Genomic DNA, 17,452 nt, shown 5'->3' with positions numbered 1-17,452 from the left:
TTCAGGTCTTGCATGTTGAGAAATTTTCACTGTTTTTTAAGAATCAAAAAAGGATTGTCTTAACTAGGAATATTCTGTTTCCTTCCACATGAGGGGCCATACAGCATCAAAAAACTAACCTCAGCCCTTCTACTCACTGAAGAATAAGGCTTGTGATGGGCCCTCCAGGGGTTATTTAAAGCCTCATCAATCACTGTTTAGAAACCAGCCCCACAAAAGGAAACTAGCAACATGCTATAACATACTAAGGGCAAGGCTGCTGTGTTACAGGGCCTCACCCATTGCCCAGCTGTGTGTACATGATCCCAATAAATTGTCCCAACAATCCCAGCAGTAGGTGTTTTTCTTCCTGTTTTATTGGAGTTCAGAAAAGTTAATGAAATAACCAAAAACTGTACAGTTAGAAAATGATGGAGGGAAGGGGAGGAGCAAGGAACCATGGCCTCTGTGGTAGCTCTTGCAGTAGGCTAGGGAGGAGAAAGTTGACGCATGTCGTGACAGCTGCTGTCTGCCTCACAAATTCCGGGACTCATGCAGTGCTGTGAAGAAGCTGTTCACAATACAAACAGATAACAAGCAAGGAGGACCTGCCTGCTCCAATGGAAAATCCTTATAAAGAGCCTCTGAAAAATTATATCTTGTGCGGAAACCATGTAGATTATAAGAATATACAGCTTTTATCCCAGTTTATGTCTCCATTTACTGGATGCATATATGGGAGGCACATAACAGGTCTTTGTGGGAATAAAAAGAAATCACAAAAAGAATTAAGAGAGCTCAAATATAGGGGGTTATGCCAGTTACATGGAGAAGGCAATGGCACCCCACTCCAGTATTCTTGCCTGGAAAATCCCATGGATGGAGGAGCCTGGTGGGCTACAGTTCATGGGATCACTAAGAGTCAGACACGACTGAGTGACTTCACTTTCACTTTTCACTCTCGTGCACGGGGGAAGGAAATGGCAACCCATTCCAGTGTTCTTGCCTGGAGAATCCCAGGGACGGGGGAGCCTGGTGGGCTGCCGTCTCTGGGGTCACACAGAGTCGGACATGACTGAAGTGACTTACAGCAGCAGTAGCAGGGTTCTTAGTAAGAGAAGGCAATGGCAACCCACTCCAGTGTTCTTGCCTGGAGAATCTCAGGGACGGGGGAGTCTGGTGGGCTGCCGTCTATGGGGTCGCACAGAGTCGGACACGACTGAAGTGACTTAGCAACAGCAGCAGCATGCCAGTTACATATAAGGATCCTGCATATCTCAAAGACCCTAAAGTTTGTAACATCAAATATAAGGAGTAAATTATATAAAGTTGTCATCAGTAAACTTACTTTGCAATTAAAAAAAAAAAGAAAGAAAGTGATGGATGTTTAGATTTTAAATCAGTTCTGCGAAGCCCATGGTCTTTCCACTGTACCAGGCCAGAGGCTAGAAAGGCTCCAGCCAGTGAAAGAGAGTCACATAATAGTTGAAAGAGAAGATCTAAAGATGTGTAGCACATGTGCAGAGTATTCTTCAAAACAGAGTGAAATGATACAGGGATGGATGGATGAATGGACGGAATGCTCGCTCATGTGTGCCCAGTCATGTTTGACTCTTTGTGACACCATGGACCTCTGGCCCACCAGGCTCCTCTGTCCATGGCATTTTCCAGGCAAGAATACTGGAGTAGGTTATCATTTCCTTCTCCGGGGATCTTCCCAATCTAGAGATGGAACCCGAGTCTCTAGTATCTCCTGCATTGACAGGTGGATTCTTTATCACTGTGCCACCTGAGAAACCCCAGAGATTACACAACAGTGTAAATGTTTCAATAAAAAAATGTTTTTAAGAGCTATCAGAATGGGCCCAGCAGCTCTCTGGGAAGTTCACTTCACCTGCCTGTAGGTGACCTTTTAAAAGACAAATAAAGCAAAACAAAAATAAATAAAGCTTCAATATATTTGAATGTTAAATAATTCAAACAATAAAGAGGCTTTTCAATAAAAAGCAGATTTTCTCTGTACTTCAAAGATTCAATCTCCTCTAGTGGAAATGGTTGATTGATTTTCTATGCTCTTATGAATGTAGGTCTATGTTGATACTACACCTACATCTATGTATACATATATGTGTGTGTGTATAAATATATAAGTATATACTTTTTCCTTGCACAAATAGAAGCATACTACACAGTGGACACTGAGCCTTAATTATTTTTTTTGGCCATGGCTCACAGCATGTGGGATGTTATTTTCCTGACCAGGGACAGAACCATCACACCTTGCATTTGAAGTGCGGAGTCTTAACCACTTGTCCTCCAGGGAAGTCCCTGAACCTTGATTTTTCACATAACTATTTTTTTCAAAATTTTTTTCAAATCTGAACCATTCTTAAAGTCTTTGTTGAATTTGTTACAACATTGCTTCTGTTTTATGTCTTTTGGATTTTTTGGTCACGAGGCCTGGGGGATCTTAACTGCCTGACCAGGGGTCAAACCCACACTCTCTGCATTGGAAGGTGAAGTCTTAACCACTGGACTGCTAGGGAATTTCCTCACATGAATTTTCATACAATGAAGATTGTTCCTATCACACATAAAAATCTAACTCAAGCTACACTGAAGAGTCCATTGAAAAGATGAACTATCTTTTAATGAAATAAGCCCCTATTAATGGACATTAGAGTGTTCTAGGTCTTTGATATTAAAAATAATACTTTCCATGGAATTAAGTCCTCATGTATATGTGAAAGTGTTAGTAGCTCAGTTGTGTCCAACTCTTTTCAACCCCATGGACTGTAACCCGCCAGGCTCCTCTGTCCATGGGATTCTCCAGGCAAAAATACTGGAGTGGGTTGACATTTCCTTCTCCAATATGTGCAAATAGTGTATAGGATAAATTCTTGGACATAGAAATGCTGAGCAAAAGTACATGTGTATTTTTTTAATTTTAATAGCTATGGCCAACTAATGCTTCCAATAGATTGCACTAGATTACACTCCCACCAACATAATATGGCAACCAATTTCAACATACCCATAAATCATCAAACTTTTTAGTTCTGTGAAGTATAAGGCTAAAAAACCATACCTAATCATTTTAATTTGCATTTATCTAATTTTAAGTGCAGCTATTTGTCATATGTTTCTAAGTAATTTATATTTTTCTTTCTTAAAAATGTCTATTCATATCCTTTGCCCATTTTTTTATTGGATTGTTGACTTTTTCCTTTTTAATATTCATATTCATATACTAAGGAGATGAGCCCTTGATCTGTCACATACTGTTGCAAATGTTTTTTTTCTAGGTTATCATTTGTCTTAAATGTTATCTATGGTATCCTTTTGTTGTAGAAATGTTTGTTCTTTATATAATCAAATTTATCATCTTTTTCTTTTTAATGTCTAAGCATCAGGTGATCTCATCAGGCATGAGGCTGCAATGGCCAGGAGCCGTATTATTTTTGCTTGTTTGTTTGTTAAACTGTCTCAAGTTCCAGAAAAATTTGCAATGATATTCATAAAAACCTTTATTCTGGAGCATCAATGAGCAATAATAACATCTTTTCTTGAAATGTTTTCTTGAAGACCACTGTCAGTATTTTTGAGGTTATTTAAGACAGTATGGGAAATAGATGGGGAAATAGTGGAAACAGTGTCAGACTTTATTTTTGGGGCTCCAAAATCACTGCAGATGGTGATTGCAGCCATGAAATTAAAAGACGCTTACTCCTTGGAAGGAAAGTTATGACCAACCTAGATAGCACATTCAAAAGCAGAGACATTACTTTGCCAACAAAAGTCCATCTAGTCAAGGCTATGGTTTTTCCAGTGGTCATGTATGGACATGAGAGTTGGACTGAGACGAAAGCTGAGCACTGAAGAATTGATGCTTTCAAACTGTGGTGTTGAAGAAGACTCTTGAGAGTCCCTTGGACTGCAAGGAGATCCAACCAGTCCAATCTGAAGGAGATCAACCCTGGGTGTTCTTTGAAAGGAATGATGCTATAACTGAAACTACAGTACTTTGGCCACCTCATGTGAAGAGTTGACTCATTGGAAAAGACCCTGATGCTGGGAGGGATTGGGGGCAGGAGGAGAAGGGAACGACCGAGGATGAGATGGCTGGATGGCATAACCGACTCGATGGACGTGAATCTGAGCGAACTCCGGGAGTTGGTGATGGACAGGGAGGTCTGGCGTGCTGCGATTCATGGGGTCGCAAAGAGTCGGACACGACTGAGCGACTAAACTGAACTGAACTGAAGACAGTATGATAACATATAAATGTTGCTTATAGAAACAATACTATGAACGGTTAGGACTCCCCTTTCCCCTCATTGGGAAGTTGCCACTTAACATTTAAAAGAGTGCCAAGAGGCAGCTGTGGAAGAAACTAGTGACCCTGTGCCTTAATCCAAAAATCTTAACTACTCCTCTCACTGTGTAGTGGTATTTCATAGTGATGACTCTCTTCAACTTTACAAAATACTTACCTGGTGATTGATAGATATAATATGATCCACATGACTAAACTAGGCAACCAAGCATTACCATCTCCATTTTGCAGATATGAAAATTAGGAAAGGCAGTGGTCTGTCTTAGTTCATACAGCTACCAAGTAGCAGAAGGCAGCTAGAATTAAGGTCTTTTGATCGTAGATGCAAAGTCAGTCTTTCTGGCTCAGCTCACTACTTTCTCCCTGCTGCTGAAACACTTCACTGCCAAAAAAAAATTGCTCCATGGAACCAGCCTCATTAACATGTCATGCCTGAAGCTTGCCTATTCAATTCAGTTCAGTTTAGTCGAGCAGTCATGTCAGACTCTTTGTGACCCCATGGACTGCAGAACACCAGGCTTCCCTGTCCATCACCAACTCCCGGAGGTTGCTCAAACTCATGTTCATCGAGTCGATGATGCCAAACCATCTCATCCTCTGTCATTCCCCTTCTCCTCCTGCCCTCAATCTTTCCCAGCATCAGTATCTTTTCCAATGAGTCAGTTCTTCACATCAGGTGGCCAAAGTATTGGGGCTTCAGCATCAGCATCAGTCCCTCCAATGAATATTCAGGACTGATTTCCTCTAGGATGGACTGGTTGGATATCCTTGCAGTCCAAGGGACTCTCAAGAGTCTTCTCCAACACCACAGTTCAAAAGCATCAATCCTTCGGCACGTAACAGGAATATAAGGCTCTGCTTCTTACCCTGGCAGGTCACCTTTCAGGAGCAGAGCTGTACTGGACCCCACTCTGTCAGGTGAGGCATGAGAACACCAGCTGATTTATGCTCAAATTCAATGATCTCTATAGAGCAGAACTTCAGAAAAACTGATAGCAGATTCCTCACTATGTTATGAAGGACCCCGGTGTTTACAATACCTACTTACAGATTCACATTGACACACAGATCACAAACCTCTTTGGAACCTCACTTCTTCCAAGAATCAGCTGCCACTCTAAATCATGGCACCAAAGATACAGTGCTAAGTCTTCAGTTCAGAGCCTATGACTGTGAACTTGTCTCCCAAGGAGAATAACAACAAAGGCACGTAGTCTGAGCAACTACTGATTATTTGGTACAGCTGCAGGTATCCAGCACCACTGATAATTTGGACAGTGTAACTTATTTCAGTTTGGGGGTGGGAGAAGCCATCCTGCGTACTATAGGATCTTGAGTAGTACCTGGCATCATTTCTCCACCCACTAGATGCCAGTAGCAATCCCTGTCTCTATCATAACAACAAAAATTTTTCCAGACTTTGCCAAATGTCCTCTGGGGAACAAGACCACGTCCAGCTGAGAAACAGTGATACAAGACCTTAAAACATTCTGCCAAATATCTGAAAAGACCTCTGATTACCAGTGATGGATCTATTAGATGAGATCTCAGATTGGTCTACTGCTCAAACTCAGTGGGAAAAGAATGACTAATAGAAACACTATCTGAATGTACCAAACTACAATTAAAGTTTGCAAACAACCCACTCCAGTATTCTTGCCTGGAAAATTCCATGGACAGGCTACAATCTATGGGGTTGCAAAGGGTCAGACTCGACTGAGAGACTAACACACACACATACTTATATTTATATATATTTTTTATCCCCATTCCTCATTCTCATCTCATCACTCCTCAGTGGGATCTATCCTAATATTTTTAACACATTTCATTTGTTTGCAAGTGTCCTTGTATAACATGTACCATTTTGAATATATTCTTCTCATTAAAGTAAACACAAGTCTGCCATTGCTTATCCACAATTCTGAAACCTCATAGCTCTGGACCCCAAAAGTTTTTCCTTAAACTCACTTAGCAAAATCTGATGCATGGGACATGAGGCTATTTGTAGCCTTTATCCACTTAATGTAACCCATTCCTACATTTTGCTGCAGAAATATTGTGTTTAATCATGAGATGCTGCCTTTTCTTTTTCTAAAATCCAAGTTTTTTTTTTTTTGTATTCCTAAACAAACCTGACTGCAAGAGGTTTAACTGTCTGTATCTAGTATTATACACAGAACTTATTCTGGTTTTATCTTTATGTTTTTACCTAGTATTATGTTTTAAAGATATACTCATATTGATGTGTATACATCTAGTCCACTACTTCTAAATGTTGCAGAATACTCCAGGAAGCAGATCTCTCACATTTTATTTATTCATTTCCCCACTGGTGGGCAGCTAGATGGTCTCCAACTCCCACCACTACAACCAATGACTTAACATGTATGAACATCTTCATACACACCCTTTCATGGACCTTGGCATCTATATCTCTTCAGGATGTATACCCAAGCTAGAACACTGGATAATCAGGTATGCATATACTTAATCCAACTGGAACCAGATGCCAAAACGCCCTCCAGTATAGCTGTATCAGCCTACTTGCATTATATAAAAGAACCTAGGATCCTACATTTTCACCAACACTTGTCAGTGTCCAATGTACTCTTTTTTTTTTTTTTTTGGTGGTCTAAAAGGTCAAAGTGATACATTATTCTTCTTTGCTATTGTAGTTTTCAGATTATACTATATTTGAGCATCTCCTCATGCTGGTTAGCCTTTGAGGTTTCCTCTCTGTATATTGTTGCCTGTTCATAAGTTTTGCCCATTGTCATTGGGGTTTATTTTTCTTACTGACTTTTAGTCTTCGATATTTCTATACCTTCTATACTTTCCTGTCGGTTTTAGACATTGCACAATATTTTCTCCCAGTCTGTCAGCTATCTGTTAACTTTGTTCATAGTTAACAGGAAATCATACTACAGAAATTTTTAATTTTATGTAATCAAATCTATGAGTGTTTCACTTATGGCTTGGGGCTTTCATGTTTTTAAGAGGCCCTTCCCACTCTTGAATGATGAAGATAGTGTCCTACATTTTCTTCTACTATTGTAATACTTTTACTTTTCACATTTAGTCTTTAACGTACTTCTAAGTGGCTCCACTTCTGTGTGATAACATTTTCTACTAAACAATCCATGCTTCCCTGATTGATCTAAGTGCCATCATACCTTTATACTACATATACATACATATGAGTCTGTCTATAACTTTGTATTTTGCTTGAAAGGTGCATTTGACTGTCCTATTGCCAAATGTTATTTTTATTACTATTGCTCTGAACTATATCTTTATATCTGGTAGGGCTATTTGCCTGTCTCTATTATTTCTTTACAGGTTTAACTTAGATATTCATGGGCTTTTATTCTTATATATTTTAGATTAGGCTTATTATTAAGTTCCTCAGAAAAGTTATTTGTAATTTGTATTGGGATTGCATTGAATATGTGAATTAACTAAAAGAGACTTGAGCTATTTGTATCTTAAGATCTTCCACCCAAGGTTATGCGTTTCCATTTAAATTAAGTCACTCTATGTTCTTGACTGAATTTTCCCTAAAGATGATTTTATGCTTACATTAACTCGTGTAATAATCACAACCACCCTACAGTACCTTTATTATCATAATTTTTCAGATAAGGAAACTGAGCTCAGGCAGATAGGTAATTTGCACAAGAACACACAGCAAGTAACTAACAGAACCTAGATTCAAACAGTCTAGAGTCCATATTCTTAACCACTGTACTGCTTTCCAATCAACAGGCAGTTACTTTATAGTTTGGCTGCTATTGTGAATGGTATCTTCTTTTTATTATTGTCTATTTATTATCTGTTACATTATTTTTATTATATTTTCTAAAATGTTGTTACAGATGTAGAGAAATTTGGTTGATTTTTGAAAGTTAGTATTTGTATCCAATGAAGTTTATAGATAGAGTCTGTACAGATTAATTCTCTTATTAGTTTAGTATTTGATCTATTCTTTTTGTTGCTTTTTTATATATCAACTGTAAATAATGAGATTTTGTCTTTTACTTTCCAATTTTAAATCTCTCATTTCTTTTTCTTTCCTTATCTCATTGGCCAAGACTTCCAATATAGTGCTAGACACCATGTAATAGCGATCAAGGGCAAAGAACGTCTTTTATAGAGAAGTAATGTTATCTCAGAAGAAAGCTGTCCTTTTGTCTTGGCTACAGAATGTGCAGCACATCAGAGAACTGTTTCACTAAAGTACAGGTTAGAAACCATGTCTGGTGGCCAAGAATCTACTCTGAGCATAGGCCCTATGTTCATTTACGCTGCAGAAATTCTTTTTCATAGGAGACAGCCCTTCCAAAGGAGAAATGGCTCAGCTAAACTTGACTTCATTCTGACTTTAAGTACACATAACTCCATCCTAAATCCCTATGGCAACAGTACAGCTCAGCAGCCCTTATTTGCTTCACACAACCTGCAGATGCAACTGTTTCTGACAATGCATTGCTCTCTAATTCATAGACCACAGTGTTGGAAGGAGCCTTAGAGATCAACTGTTGGTCTCATTTTACACATATCTAAAAGTCCCTATGGTGGGTACCTCACAGCAGATGATCTGCTAAGGAGACTGATACCAATAAAACAGAGAGCTGGAATCAGAGAAGGGGTTAACACAGCTTTCTCGTAATTGGTTTCATCACTACATCTTTAGTAATGGTTGGCCCTGCCTTGCATTCAAGGTAACATCTCAAGGCTTACTATGACCTCATCCATCCAGACTTCAACAGGGATTCAGAGGAAGCACCACTCTTCTCTCCTGTACTCCAAAAGGCTTATCCCTCTACAAGATGAGTGCATCTGCCCAAAGGTGGATATTGGACACTGAAGTCCTGGGGCCATAGTGCAGTCAAATCCATTAGAAGCTCTGAGTGGATGATCAAACACACCCTTCCCTTTCATACATACCCAGGGTGACTAACGCTCATGGTAGAAATGAGTGAACTGAAAAGTCCCACAGGAACCTCAAACCCAACACATCCAAAATGGAACTTCTCAGTGTCTCCTCCAAACTCACTCCCCTCTTACAGTAACTCCTGTGCAGGAACCATAACCACCTCTCTTCAGCCATCCTTAGCACCTTCCTATCCTGCTCATCTGAGGAGTTGCCAAGTCTTGGTCCCTCCCCATCCTGAGGATTCCATTGCCTTCCCTTGAGTCTCCAATCTGAATAGGGCTTGGTCATGCCCTCCACTCCTGACCCCTGCGACCCAGCCCTCGTGTGTATGTGTGTGTTAGTCACTCAGTTATGTCTCACTCTTTGTGTCCCTATGGACTGCAGCCCACCAGGCTCCTCTGTCCATGGAATTCTCCAGGCAAGAATACTGGAGTGGGTTGCCATGCCCTCCTCCTCCAGGAGATCGAACCCAGGTTTCCTCCACTGCAGGCAGATTCTTTACCTTTGAGCCACCAGGGAAGCCCCCATCGTCCACAGTACTGCTGATTTTCCCATCATGCAAATGCAACCGCATCTCCTGCCTAAAACCCTAGAAGGCGTCCCACTATTCTCAGCAGAAAGTACACTTCCCAGCAGGGACCCTACTGCCCTCAAGCACAGCACCCTCACCCTTTCCAGCCTCACACGCTGTACAGGACTGCTAGATCACCCCCTTCCTCTACCTTCCCCAACCGTGTGTCTGATCCCTGTTCCCTCGACCTAGAACTTGCATCCCATTTCACCTGCAGCGGTCTAACGTCTACTCACCTGTCAACAATCAAGCCGCAGCTCCCTCCTTCTGGGCGCTTTTGCTGCCTCCTCAACTCCATTGCTCCTTGATGACCTTTCTCTGACCTCTCCTCCCAGGACTCTGTACATCCATCCCACTAAACTCTAACGATTCTCTCCTGGACGCTGTAAGAAACTGGATTTTCTAAGAGTAGTTATTGCACAGCCAGTCTGGTTTCATCCCTTTTTGTATTTAAGATGGTACCCAAGAATAAAACACATTGAGTCAGATTTGGTGTGGGAGTGAGCCGAAAGTGACCAGTTCACTGCTGGGTGCCCCTCAGTGTCGCCCTGGCACACCGTGGACTATATGAAAAAAATGAATGATGATTGAATGATTTGCCTACCCGCATCCAGAACTAGGCGAGAGGTCAGATCTCATCCTAAATTTTCATGGACAGGGGGTGGCCTTACTCGGTGTTCCGTCGGGAGGGGGCGCTGCGGGGCGACGGGGCCAGGGCTGGGTAGCTGGGGGCGGGGGGCGTCCGAGGAGGGTGAGGCAGGGGTCGGGCTTGCCCGGGGACCCCGCGCCGCGACGCTGAGCCGAATTTCACTTTCGTTTTGGGCCAGGCCGGAGGCGGCGGGGCCGTCCCGGAACGACTGCGGCCGGGCGCACGGGGAGTTAATCCGAAAGCGCTCCAGCCCCGCGGGCTAGACTCCACGTGTCATCGAGAAGCTGATGTAGAGAGAGACAGAGAGAGAAAGCAAGCAAGAGATCAGAGTCCCGGGAAAGTCCTGCCGCGCCTCGGGCAATTATAAAAATGTGACCCCTGGGTTGGCCTCCCAACCACCACCCTCACCTGCCGCGCGCACCCGTCTGCGTCCAGCTGCCGGCTCGGTTCCGCGTCCTCGCCGCTCCGCTCAGCATGTGCCCGCTTCGCAGTGAGTAACCAGCCTCGCGCTCGGGTTGGGGGACCGCGGCCGGGAGGCAGAAACTTGGGATGGGCTACGTGGAGACTGGAAGACCGCAATCTCGTGCAGAGGAGGAAGGACGCGGGGAGACACTGCGGGCTTATCCTGCGCCCAATAAGACATCCTCTTTTTTAACTGTGGAACAGCCCCAGGAGCTCATAAATTACAACCGCCCCACTTCAAGGATGAGAAACTGAGGCCCCGCAGGATAATTTCTTGCCCAGGCTCCCTTGGCGACACCATTAAGAGGAAAGACAGATCCCAGCTAGTCGGCTTCAAAGCAAGGCTGTCTAAACAGTGGGTGGCTTCCCCACCTGGCCTCGCTTTCCCTCCTCCTGAAATGGAGACTTTTTCTGGGTGAACTCTCCCCTGCACCCTGGTCTGAACTCACAAGGCAATAGTGTCTGTGAGTTGGTTTCCAACCCTAGAACAGAGCACTGCCCTTCAAGAGTTTAATTCATCATCTCTTAGTTGCTGAAAGATCAGTGGGAGGTTGGTGCCCAGAAGGAGATGGGTGGAGATGTCCAGAAGAGATGGAAGGTGGAGGCCGGCCTGCTCATTCTTCCCCTGGATTCCCTTGCAGGCCTCCTCCTCATATCCACCCTGGTTCTCCTCCACCACCTGCCCCACCTCAGTTTGGGCAGGAGCCTGCCCACCACCACTGCAGGCCCAGGAAGGAGTTGCCTTGACTACTCCCAAAACCTGCTGAGGGCCGTCAGCAACACGCTGCAGAAGGTGAGCTTTTCATTGTCCTTGTTCCCACTGCAGTCTGTCTAGTGAAGGGACATCTCTGAACCCCTGGTCACCTGAAGGAACTGCAGGGAAATTGTGGAAGTTAATCAGGAGCTGTCAAGAGAGAAAGAGGGAACTTTACAAATGGCTCAACTATTAGCTAAAGAGTCTCAATGAAATTGTGTCTCCAGAGAAGGCAGGAGAGGTCATAAATTACAATGGCATTCGTTTTGGCTGTGCCTACACAGAGGAAAGTGGATATTTACAGTGTTCCCTGTAGCCTGCCAACAGAGATGGAATTGTGTCAGGCCCACACTGTTCCTCTGACAACTTATCAATCCAGGAAACTGTTATTAGGGGCGGCCTCTGTGCTCTGGGGGCTACCAAGATGAATCGGCCCTGCCCCACACAGTCCTCGCCAGCTTCCAGTCTGGTGGCTCTGTTTGTTGAGAGTAACACATTTCTGGGGGCTTGTGACAGTGCATGTCCAGGCTTCCTTTTCTAGGGGGCAAGTTATCTAATTTTATTTAAAGCTTCAGTCATTTTTTTTTAGCTTTCATATTTTAATGCAAAAAATTTCTTTTTCTTCTTCCTTTAAAAACTTTCCAACATCTATTTCTTTGGCTGCAACAGCCTAAACTGATATTTTAAAAGATGTCCTTTGACCTTCCTGCTCTCTAGTAAATCTTTCTTGAATATTTGTTGCTTTATGAATATCTTAAAGTAAGCTCAGTGCCACAAGTTCTCCTTAAGGAACTCTCCCCACCTCCAACCTTTTATAATGGGCTGACCATTGTTCCTTACAGTTCAATCCATCTTAATTAAAAAGGCAGCTCACCAAGTGAAAACTGAAGAGATAAGTCCTTTGATTCCTAAAGAAAAGTATGATATGGGTAAAATTTAGGAGCTCTGATTTAAATAGATGCTTCATGTGAAAAATTTGACTCTTCTCCTCCCAGAGGCAGCACCAAAGGTCAGAAGATCACAGAACTCAGTTTGATTTTTTTAATATGATTCCTGTGTCAAATCTGCCAGAACAAATCAGCTGGCTACTTGTAGAGAAAACAGAGGTAGCAAATGCATATGATTCAGAGGCCGTATCCAGCCCACAGATCTGTAAAGTTTGGCCAGTGTCTTTTATATTTTATTTTAATTTTTGAGTTTGATGTCATTGAAAAAGTAGACCTGTCATATAAGAATCCAGATTTCTAGCTTCTCCTGAAAAGATTTGAAGAACTATAGTAGTTGGACTCACATTGCCTTTTTGCTCTATTTATTCATTTTTTCATTTAAAAATTACTTATTGAGTGCCTACGGTATGCCAGGCACTATTTCATAGATTCATCTTTTTTAACAATGCCATAATAATATAGACAGTCACTGTTTCATTTTGGAATAAAGGAAGGCAATTATCACAGAAATAAAAGTATTGTCTTATTTGGAGATTTTTTTCTTTTTCTTGTTGCAGTGTAGTTGCAAATCTAACTTTTTACAACCTGCTCAGGCCTCCAGGAGCATTTTCTATTGCCGCTGTAACAAATTACCACACACTTAATGGCTTTAAACAACACAAACTTATTATCATACAGCCCTGGAGGTTAGACATCCACAATGGGTCTCACTGGTCTAAAATTAAGGTGTCAGCAAAGCTGTATCTCTTTCTGGAGACTCTAGAGAAGAATTCATTTTTTTGCCGTTTCCAGCATGTAGAAACAGTCCACATTCCTTGGTGGCCCCCTTCCATCCTCAAAGCCAACAAATGAGTCTTTCTCAGGCTTCATCTCTCTGACCTTGACTCTCCAGCCTCTCTTCCATTTACAAGGACCCAGAGATTACACTAGACCCACCCAGACACTCCAGGATAATCTATTTCAAAGTCAGCTGATTAGCGACCTTAATTTCATCTGCAACCTTAATTCCCCTTTGCCACATAACGTGACATAGTCTCAGGTTCTAGGGATTGGGAGGTGAATATCTCTGGCGGAGGCATTTTTTTCCTACCCCAGACAGGGTCGCAAGCTTTGCTACTTGTTGCCCACACGTGTCCTGTACTCTCAAGCTTTGGTTCAAGGCCCATGCTGTTCCCTCTGCCTGACGATCCCCCTCCTCTGAGGATGTCCCATCTCTGGGAAACCTTTTCATCTCTTTCCACTCCCTTCTTAGAGCCCTCTGACCCTTCACTTCAGCCCTTCTCACCTGCCGGCGTGTCCCCCGGTCACTGGGGCACTGGCCTGTGTTCCACAGCTGAACTGGGAATCCTGGTGGGAATAATTCAGTCCCCTTCTTTGTCACAGTCCTTAGTACCTAGCATAGCATATATCAGGCTTGTTGAATGGAAAAATGATCTCGATCTTCAATCAACAAATCATTGGCTTATTAAGCTAAATTTCATAAATGTGTTTGGCATGCTTGTAAGATGATGTGTGTGTGTGTGTGTGTATACCACACATGAAATCTCCACTTGTTTTCACGGTTGCATGCTTGTTATATCCATCAAGTGGTGACCTTAACAATCCCCCTCTAGAAGCTATATTTGAAAAAGATATTCATAAAACACAGATGCTTTGGCAAAAGGAAAATAAACTGTTTTCACCAGAAGCAAGTGTCCCAGCATGGTGTAGAGGCTGATTAGCACAGCCTGTTGAAATGATTTATAGTATTTACATAACGGAAAAACATATCATCCGGAGAAACATGTTGTAAGCAAAAGGAGAGGAGGGAGAGGGAGAGAGTGTCAATGACCAGTTTCTTTGGTCTTATGAAGACTTTGAATTTTCTACAGGTCAGAGATGGCAGTCAAAGGCAGCCAACTCTTGCTTTGGTGCCAGCGTTATGGGGAGCCTGGTGCCTTATTAATATCATAAGCTGAGTTTTTTTTATATTTTACAGGCCAGACAAACCCTAGAATTTTACTCCTGCACTTCTGAGGAGATTGATCATGAAGATATCACCAAAGATAAAACCAGCACAGTGGAGGCCTGTTTACCACTGGAATTAGCCACGGTATAGAGGATTTTCCTCCCAAAGCTTATAACATGGTTAAGGGCTGTACATCAGACCTCATCTTCTTCCAGAAATGTGCATGCTTCTGGGCTCTGTCCTCATGGGATGGCAACAGGCCCCATTGTAGAAGTTCAACTTGAAACAAAAATGTGTAAAAATATGTGGTTTTTTACAACAGTGTGAAATATACATAACACTACTGAACTATACCCTTTAAAATAGTTAAGATGATAAATAGTTAAGTTATGTGAGTTTGTTACCACAGTGAAAAAATTTGATATATTTGAGAAGTCAAAAAAATTAGTATTAAAAATTAGTATCTTTTTGATGTGTGATTTTTTTTTTTTTTTTTTGCTCTAGAATGAGAGTTGCCTGGCTTCCAGAGAGACCTCTTTAATAACTGTAAGTCAGAAAATTGAAAGTTTCAGCTCATATTATGAATTCATATCATTGATATCTCATTATTTTTTTCTTCTAGAATGGGCATTGTCTGGCTTCTGGAAAGACCTCTTTTATGACAGTAAGACACAAGATTCTTTCTTCAAATGCAACGTTGGGGTAGGTGGGGATGTTTTTAGCCCATCTCAATGGTTCCTTCCCCACTTCATTGTATCACCCAGACCCTGTGCCTTAGAAGTATCTACAAGGACTTGAAGATGTACCACATGGAGTTCCAGGCCATGAATGCAAAGCTTCTGATGGATCCTAAGAGGCAAGTCTCTCTAGACCAGAACATGCTGGCAGCTATTGCTGAGCTAATGCAGGTAAGACCTCCCGTCCTTCATGCTAAGACAGCCAGCCAGGGTCCCTGATGAAAGGCTCCACTGTCAGCCCTTCCTGGATTGGGGGAGGCCTGAAATGCCCCCTTCAAAGCCAGCTACATAGTAGGGGAGACAGTCTTGAGGGCGCCCTCTAGTGAGAGGGCAACATGAGCCGATCACATGAAGGAAAGCAGCCTCCTGCTTGTTGATCATGCGATGTGCCCCAGGCTCTGGGCAAAGATGTTCATACGTGTGCTGTCCCCACGGCAACCACATGGGGTCTGTGGAAAGGAGGAATCCCATGCTTAGAGGGTTATTCGCTTGTCCGAGGTCACACGGCTTGGAAATGGCAGAGGTAGTATTTAAACCTCCGAAAAGGGATTCCATTCCACTCATCTTCTCACACATCTCTAAAACCTCTGCGATGTTCCTGACAGGGGCCAGCATGCACATCTGCAAATACTGTTAGTAAAGACATACTAGTCTAGTGCCTGGATAGGACCCATCTGGAACCAAAATGTGGATGAAAGAAAGAAATGCCCTGGGGACGTCCACAGTGTTACTCAGAGACAAGAACTTGCTTTGTAATTTCCTGAATAACCAGAACACATGATGCTAATATGAAACATAGAAATAACCACTTAAGAAAGAGCAGGGTGCTGCTGTGGTGACCAGAGCATGGGATAAATACGGCGTCAAGAATGATTATCTGAAAAGAAATTTATTTTTATGTCATTCTTTTTTTTTTTTTGGTGCCAAATTACTTGTTTGAAAAGAAGTGAACATCATGCAAGTATCAAAGAATGTTACCATCTAGACAGTTGTAGATGACATTTTATTTTCAGAACCAAGAATGGAGTCAGTTCCACCTGTAATCAGACAACTATGCTCAGACATTCTGCACCTCTGTCCCTCAGTTTCTTCCTCTGTGAAATGGGGTGATGACCCACTCTACATTTCTTTTAGGCTTTTTGTGAGGAAGTACAAGCAAAAATGCTGAACATTGTGCAAATATATGGGCTTCCCAAGTGGCTCAGCAGTAAGAACCTGACTGCCAATGCAGGAGACCCAAGATCTATCCCTGAGTCAGGAAGATCCCCTGGCAGAGGAAATAGCTACCCACTCCAGTATTCTTGCCTGGATAGTCCCATGGACAGAGGCGCCTGATGGGCTAGAGTCCATGGGGTCACAAAGAGTCCGACACAACTGAGCAACTGCGCACACATGGTCTTGCATTGTGTTATCAAATTAAAGGGCTCAAACTGGGAGACCCAGTGCCAGATTTATTTATTTCAGACGACTGAGTATCTGTAGTCAGCAGGTCTGATACTGACAGACAGTTTCTGATCAGTAGCAATCCATCACCTCCCTGTTCTGAAAAGGACATAGCTTCTTAATGTAACGTACAAAAATTAATTGGATATCACAGCAGATGTCTCTTAACAGAATTGTTCCTTTCTAAAATGCAACTCCCACTGATGATTTTCTAAATAGCTTTCAGGGTCTTTTCAGAGCTCACTGAAGATCCATGTGCTTGGATAATGAGCACTTCTTCTCTCAGGTTCTGCCTGCCCATCTGGCTGGGAGTGGATTCGCATTGGGTTTAGAAGGGATGAGGGAGTGGGTTGCAGGCTCTGAGACGTGTATTGGCTTCACCCGTTTTTACAGATGAACGTTTTAATTTTGGAATACCGTCTATGTCATGCTCAATATTTATTCTCCTAGGCCCTGAATTTCGACAGTGAGACTGTGCCACAGAAACCCTCCCTGGAAGAACTGGATTTTTACAAGACAAAAGTCAAGCTCTGCATCCTTCTTCACGCCTTCAGAATTCGTGCAGTGACCATCGACAGAATGATGAGCTATCTGAGTTCTTCCTAGAATGCTGAGGTCTCTCCTAACCTTCAAATCATTTTTTAGAAAAATTGGAACCAAAGAGATTGTAATAGGGCATGGGTTAAG

The 17,452-nt window shown here is 42.5% G+C and overlaps 1 protein-coding gene and 1 pseudogene across 1 annotated transcript; both read left to right on the top strand.

The window, feature by feature from the left end:
• Positions 408-1,297, top strand: LOC106502253 (annotated as a pseudogene).
• Positions 10,949-17,393, top strand: IL12A (interleukin 12A). Its single transcript, NM_001285638.1, is given in 7 exon segments — positions 10,949-10,964; positions 11,578-11,729; positions 14,616-14,729; positions 15,090-15,131; positions 15,208-15,249; positions 15,350-15,493; positions 17,216-17,393. Coding segments are annotated over 7 exon segments (666 nt in total). The 3' UTR covers positions 17,372-17,393.

This window comes from Capra hircus, chromosome 1 (genome assembly GCF_001704415.2).
Source record: "Capra hircus breed San Clemente chromosome 1, ASM170441v1, whole genome shotgun sequence".
Taxonomy (NCBI): domain Eukaryota; kingdom Metazoa; phylum Chordata; class Mammalia; order Artiodactyla; family Bovidae; genus Capra; species Capra hircus.
The sequence above is the reverse complement of the archived record's forward strand: the minus strand, read 5'-3'. Positions and strand labels throughout refer to the sequence as shown.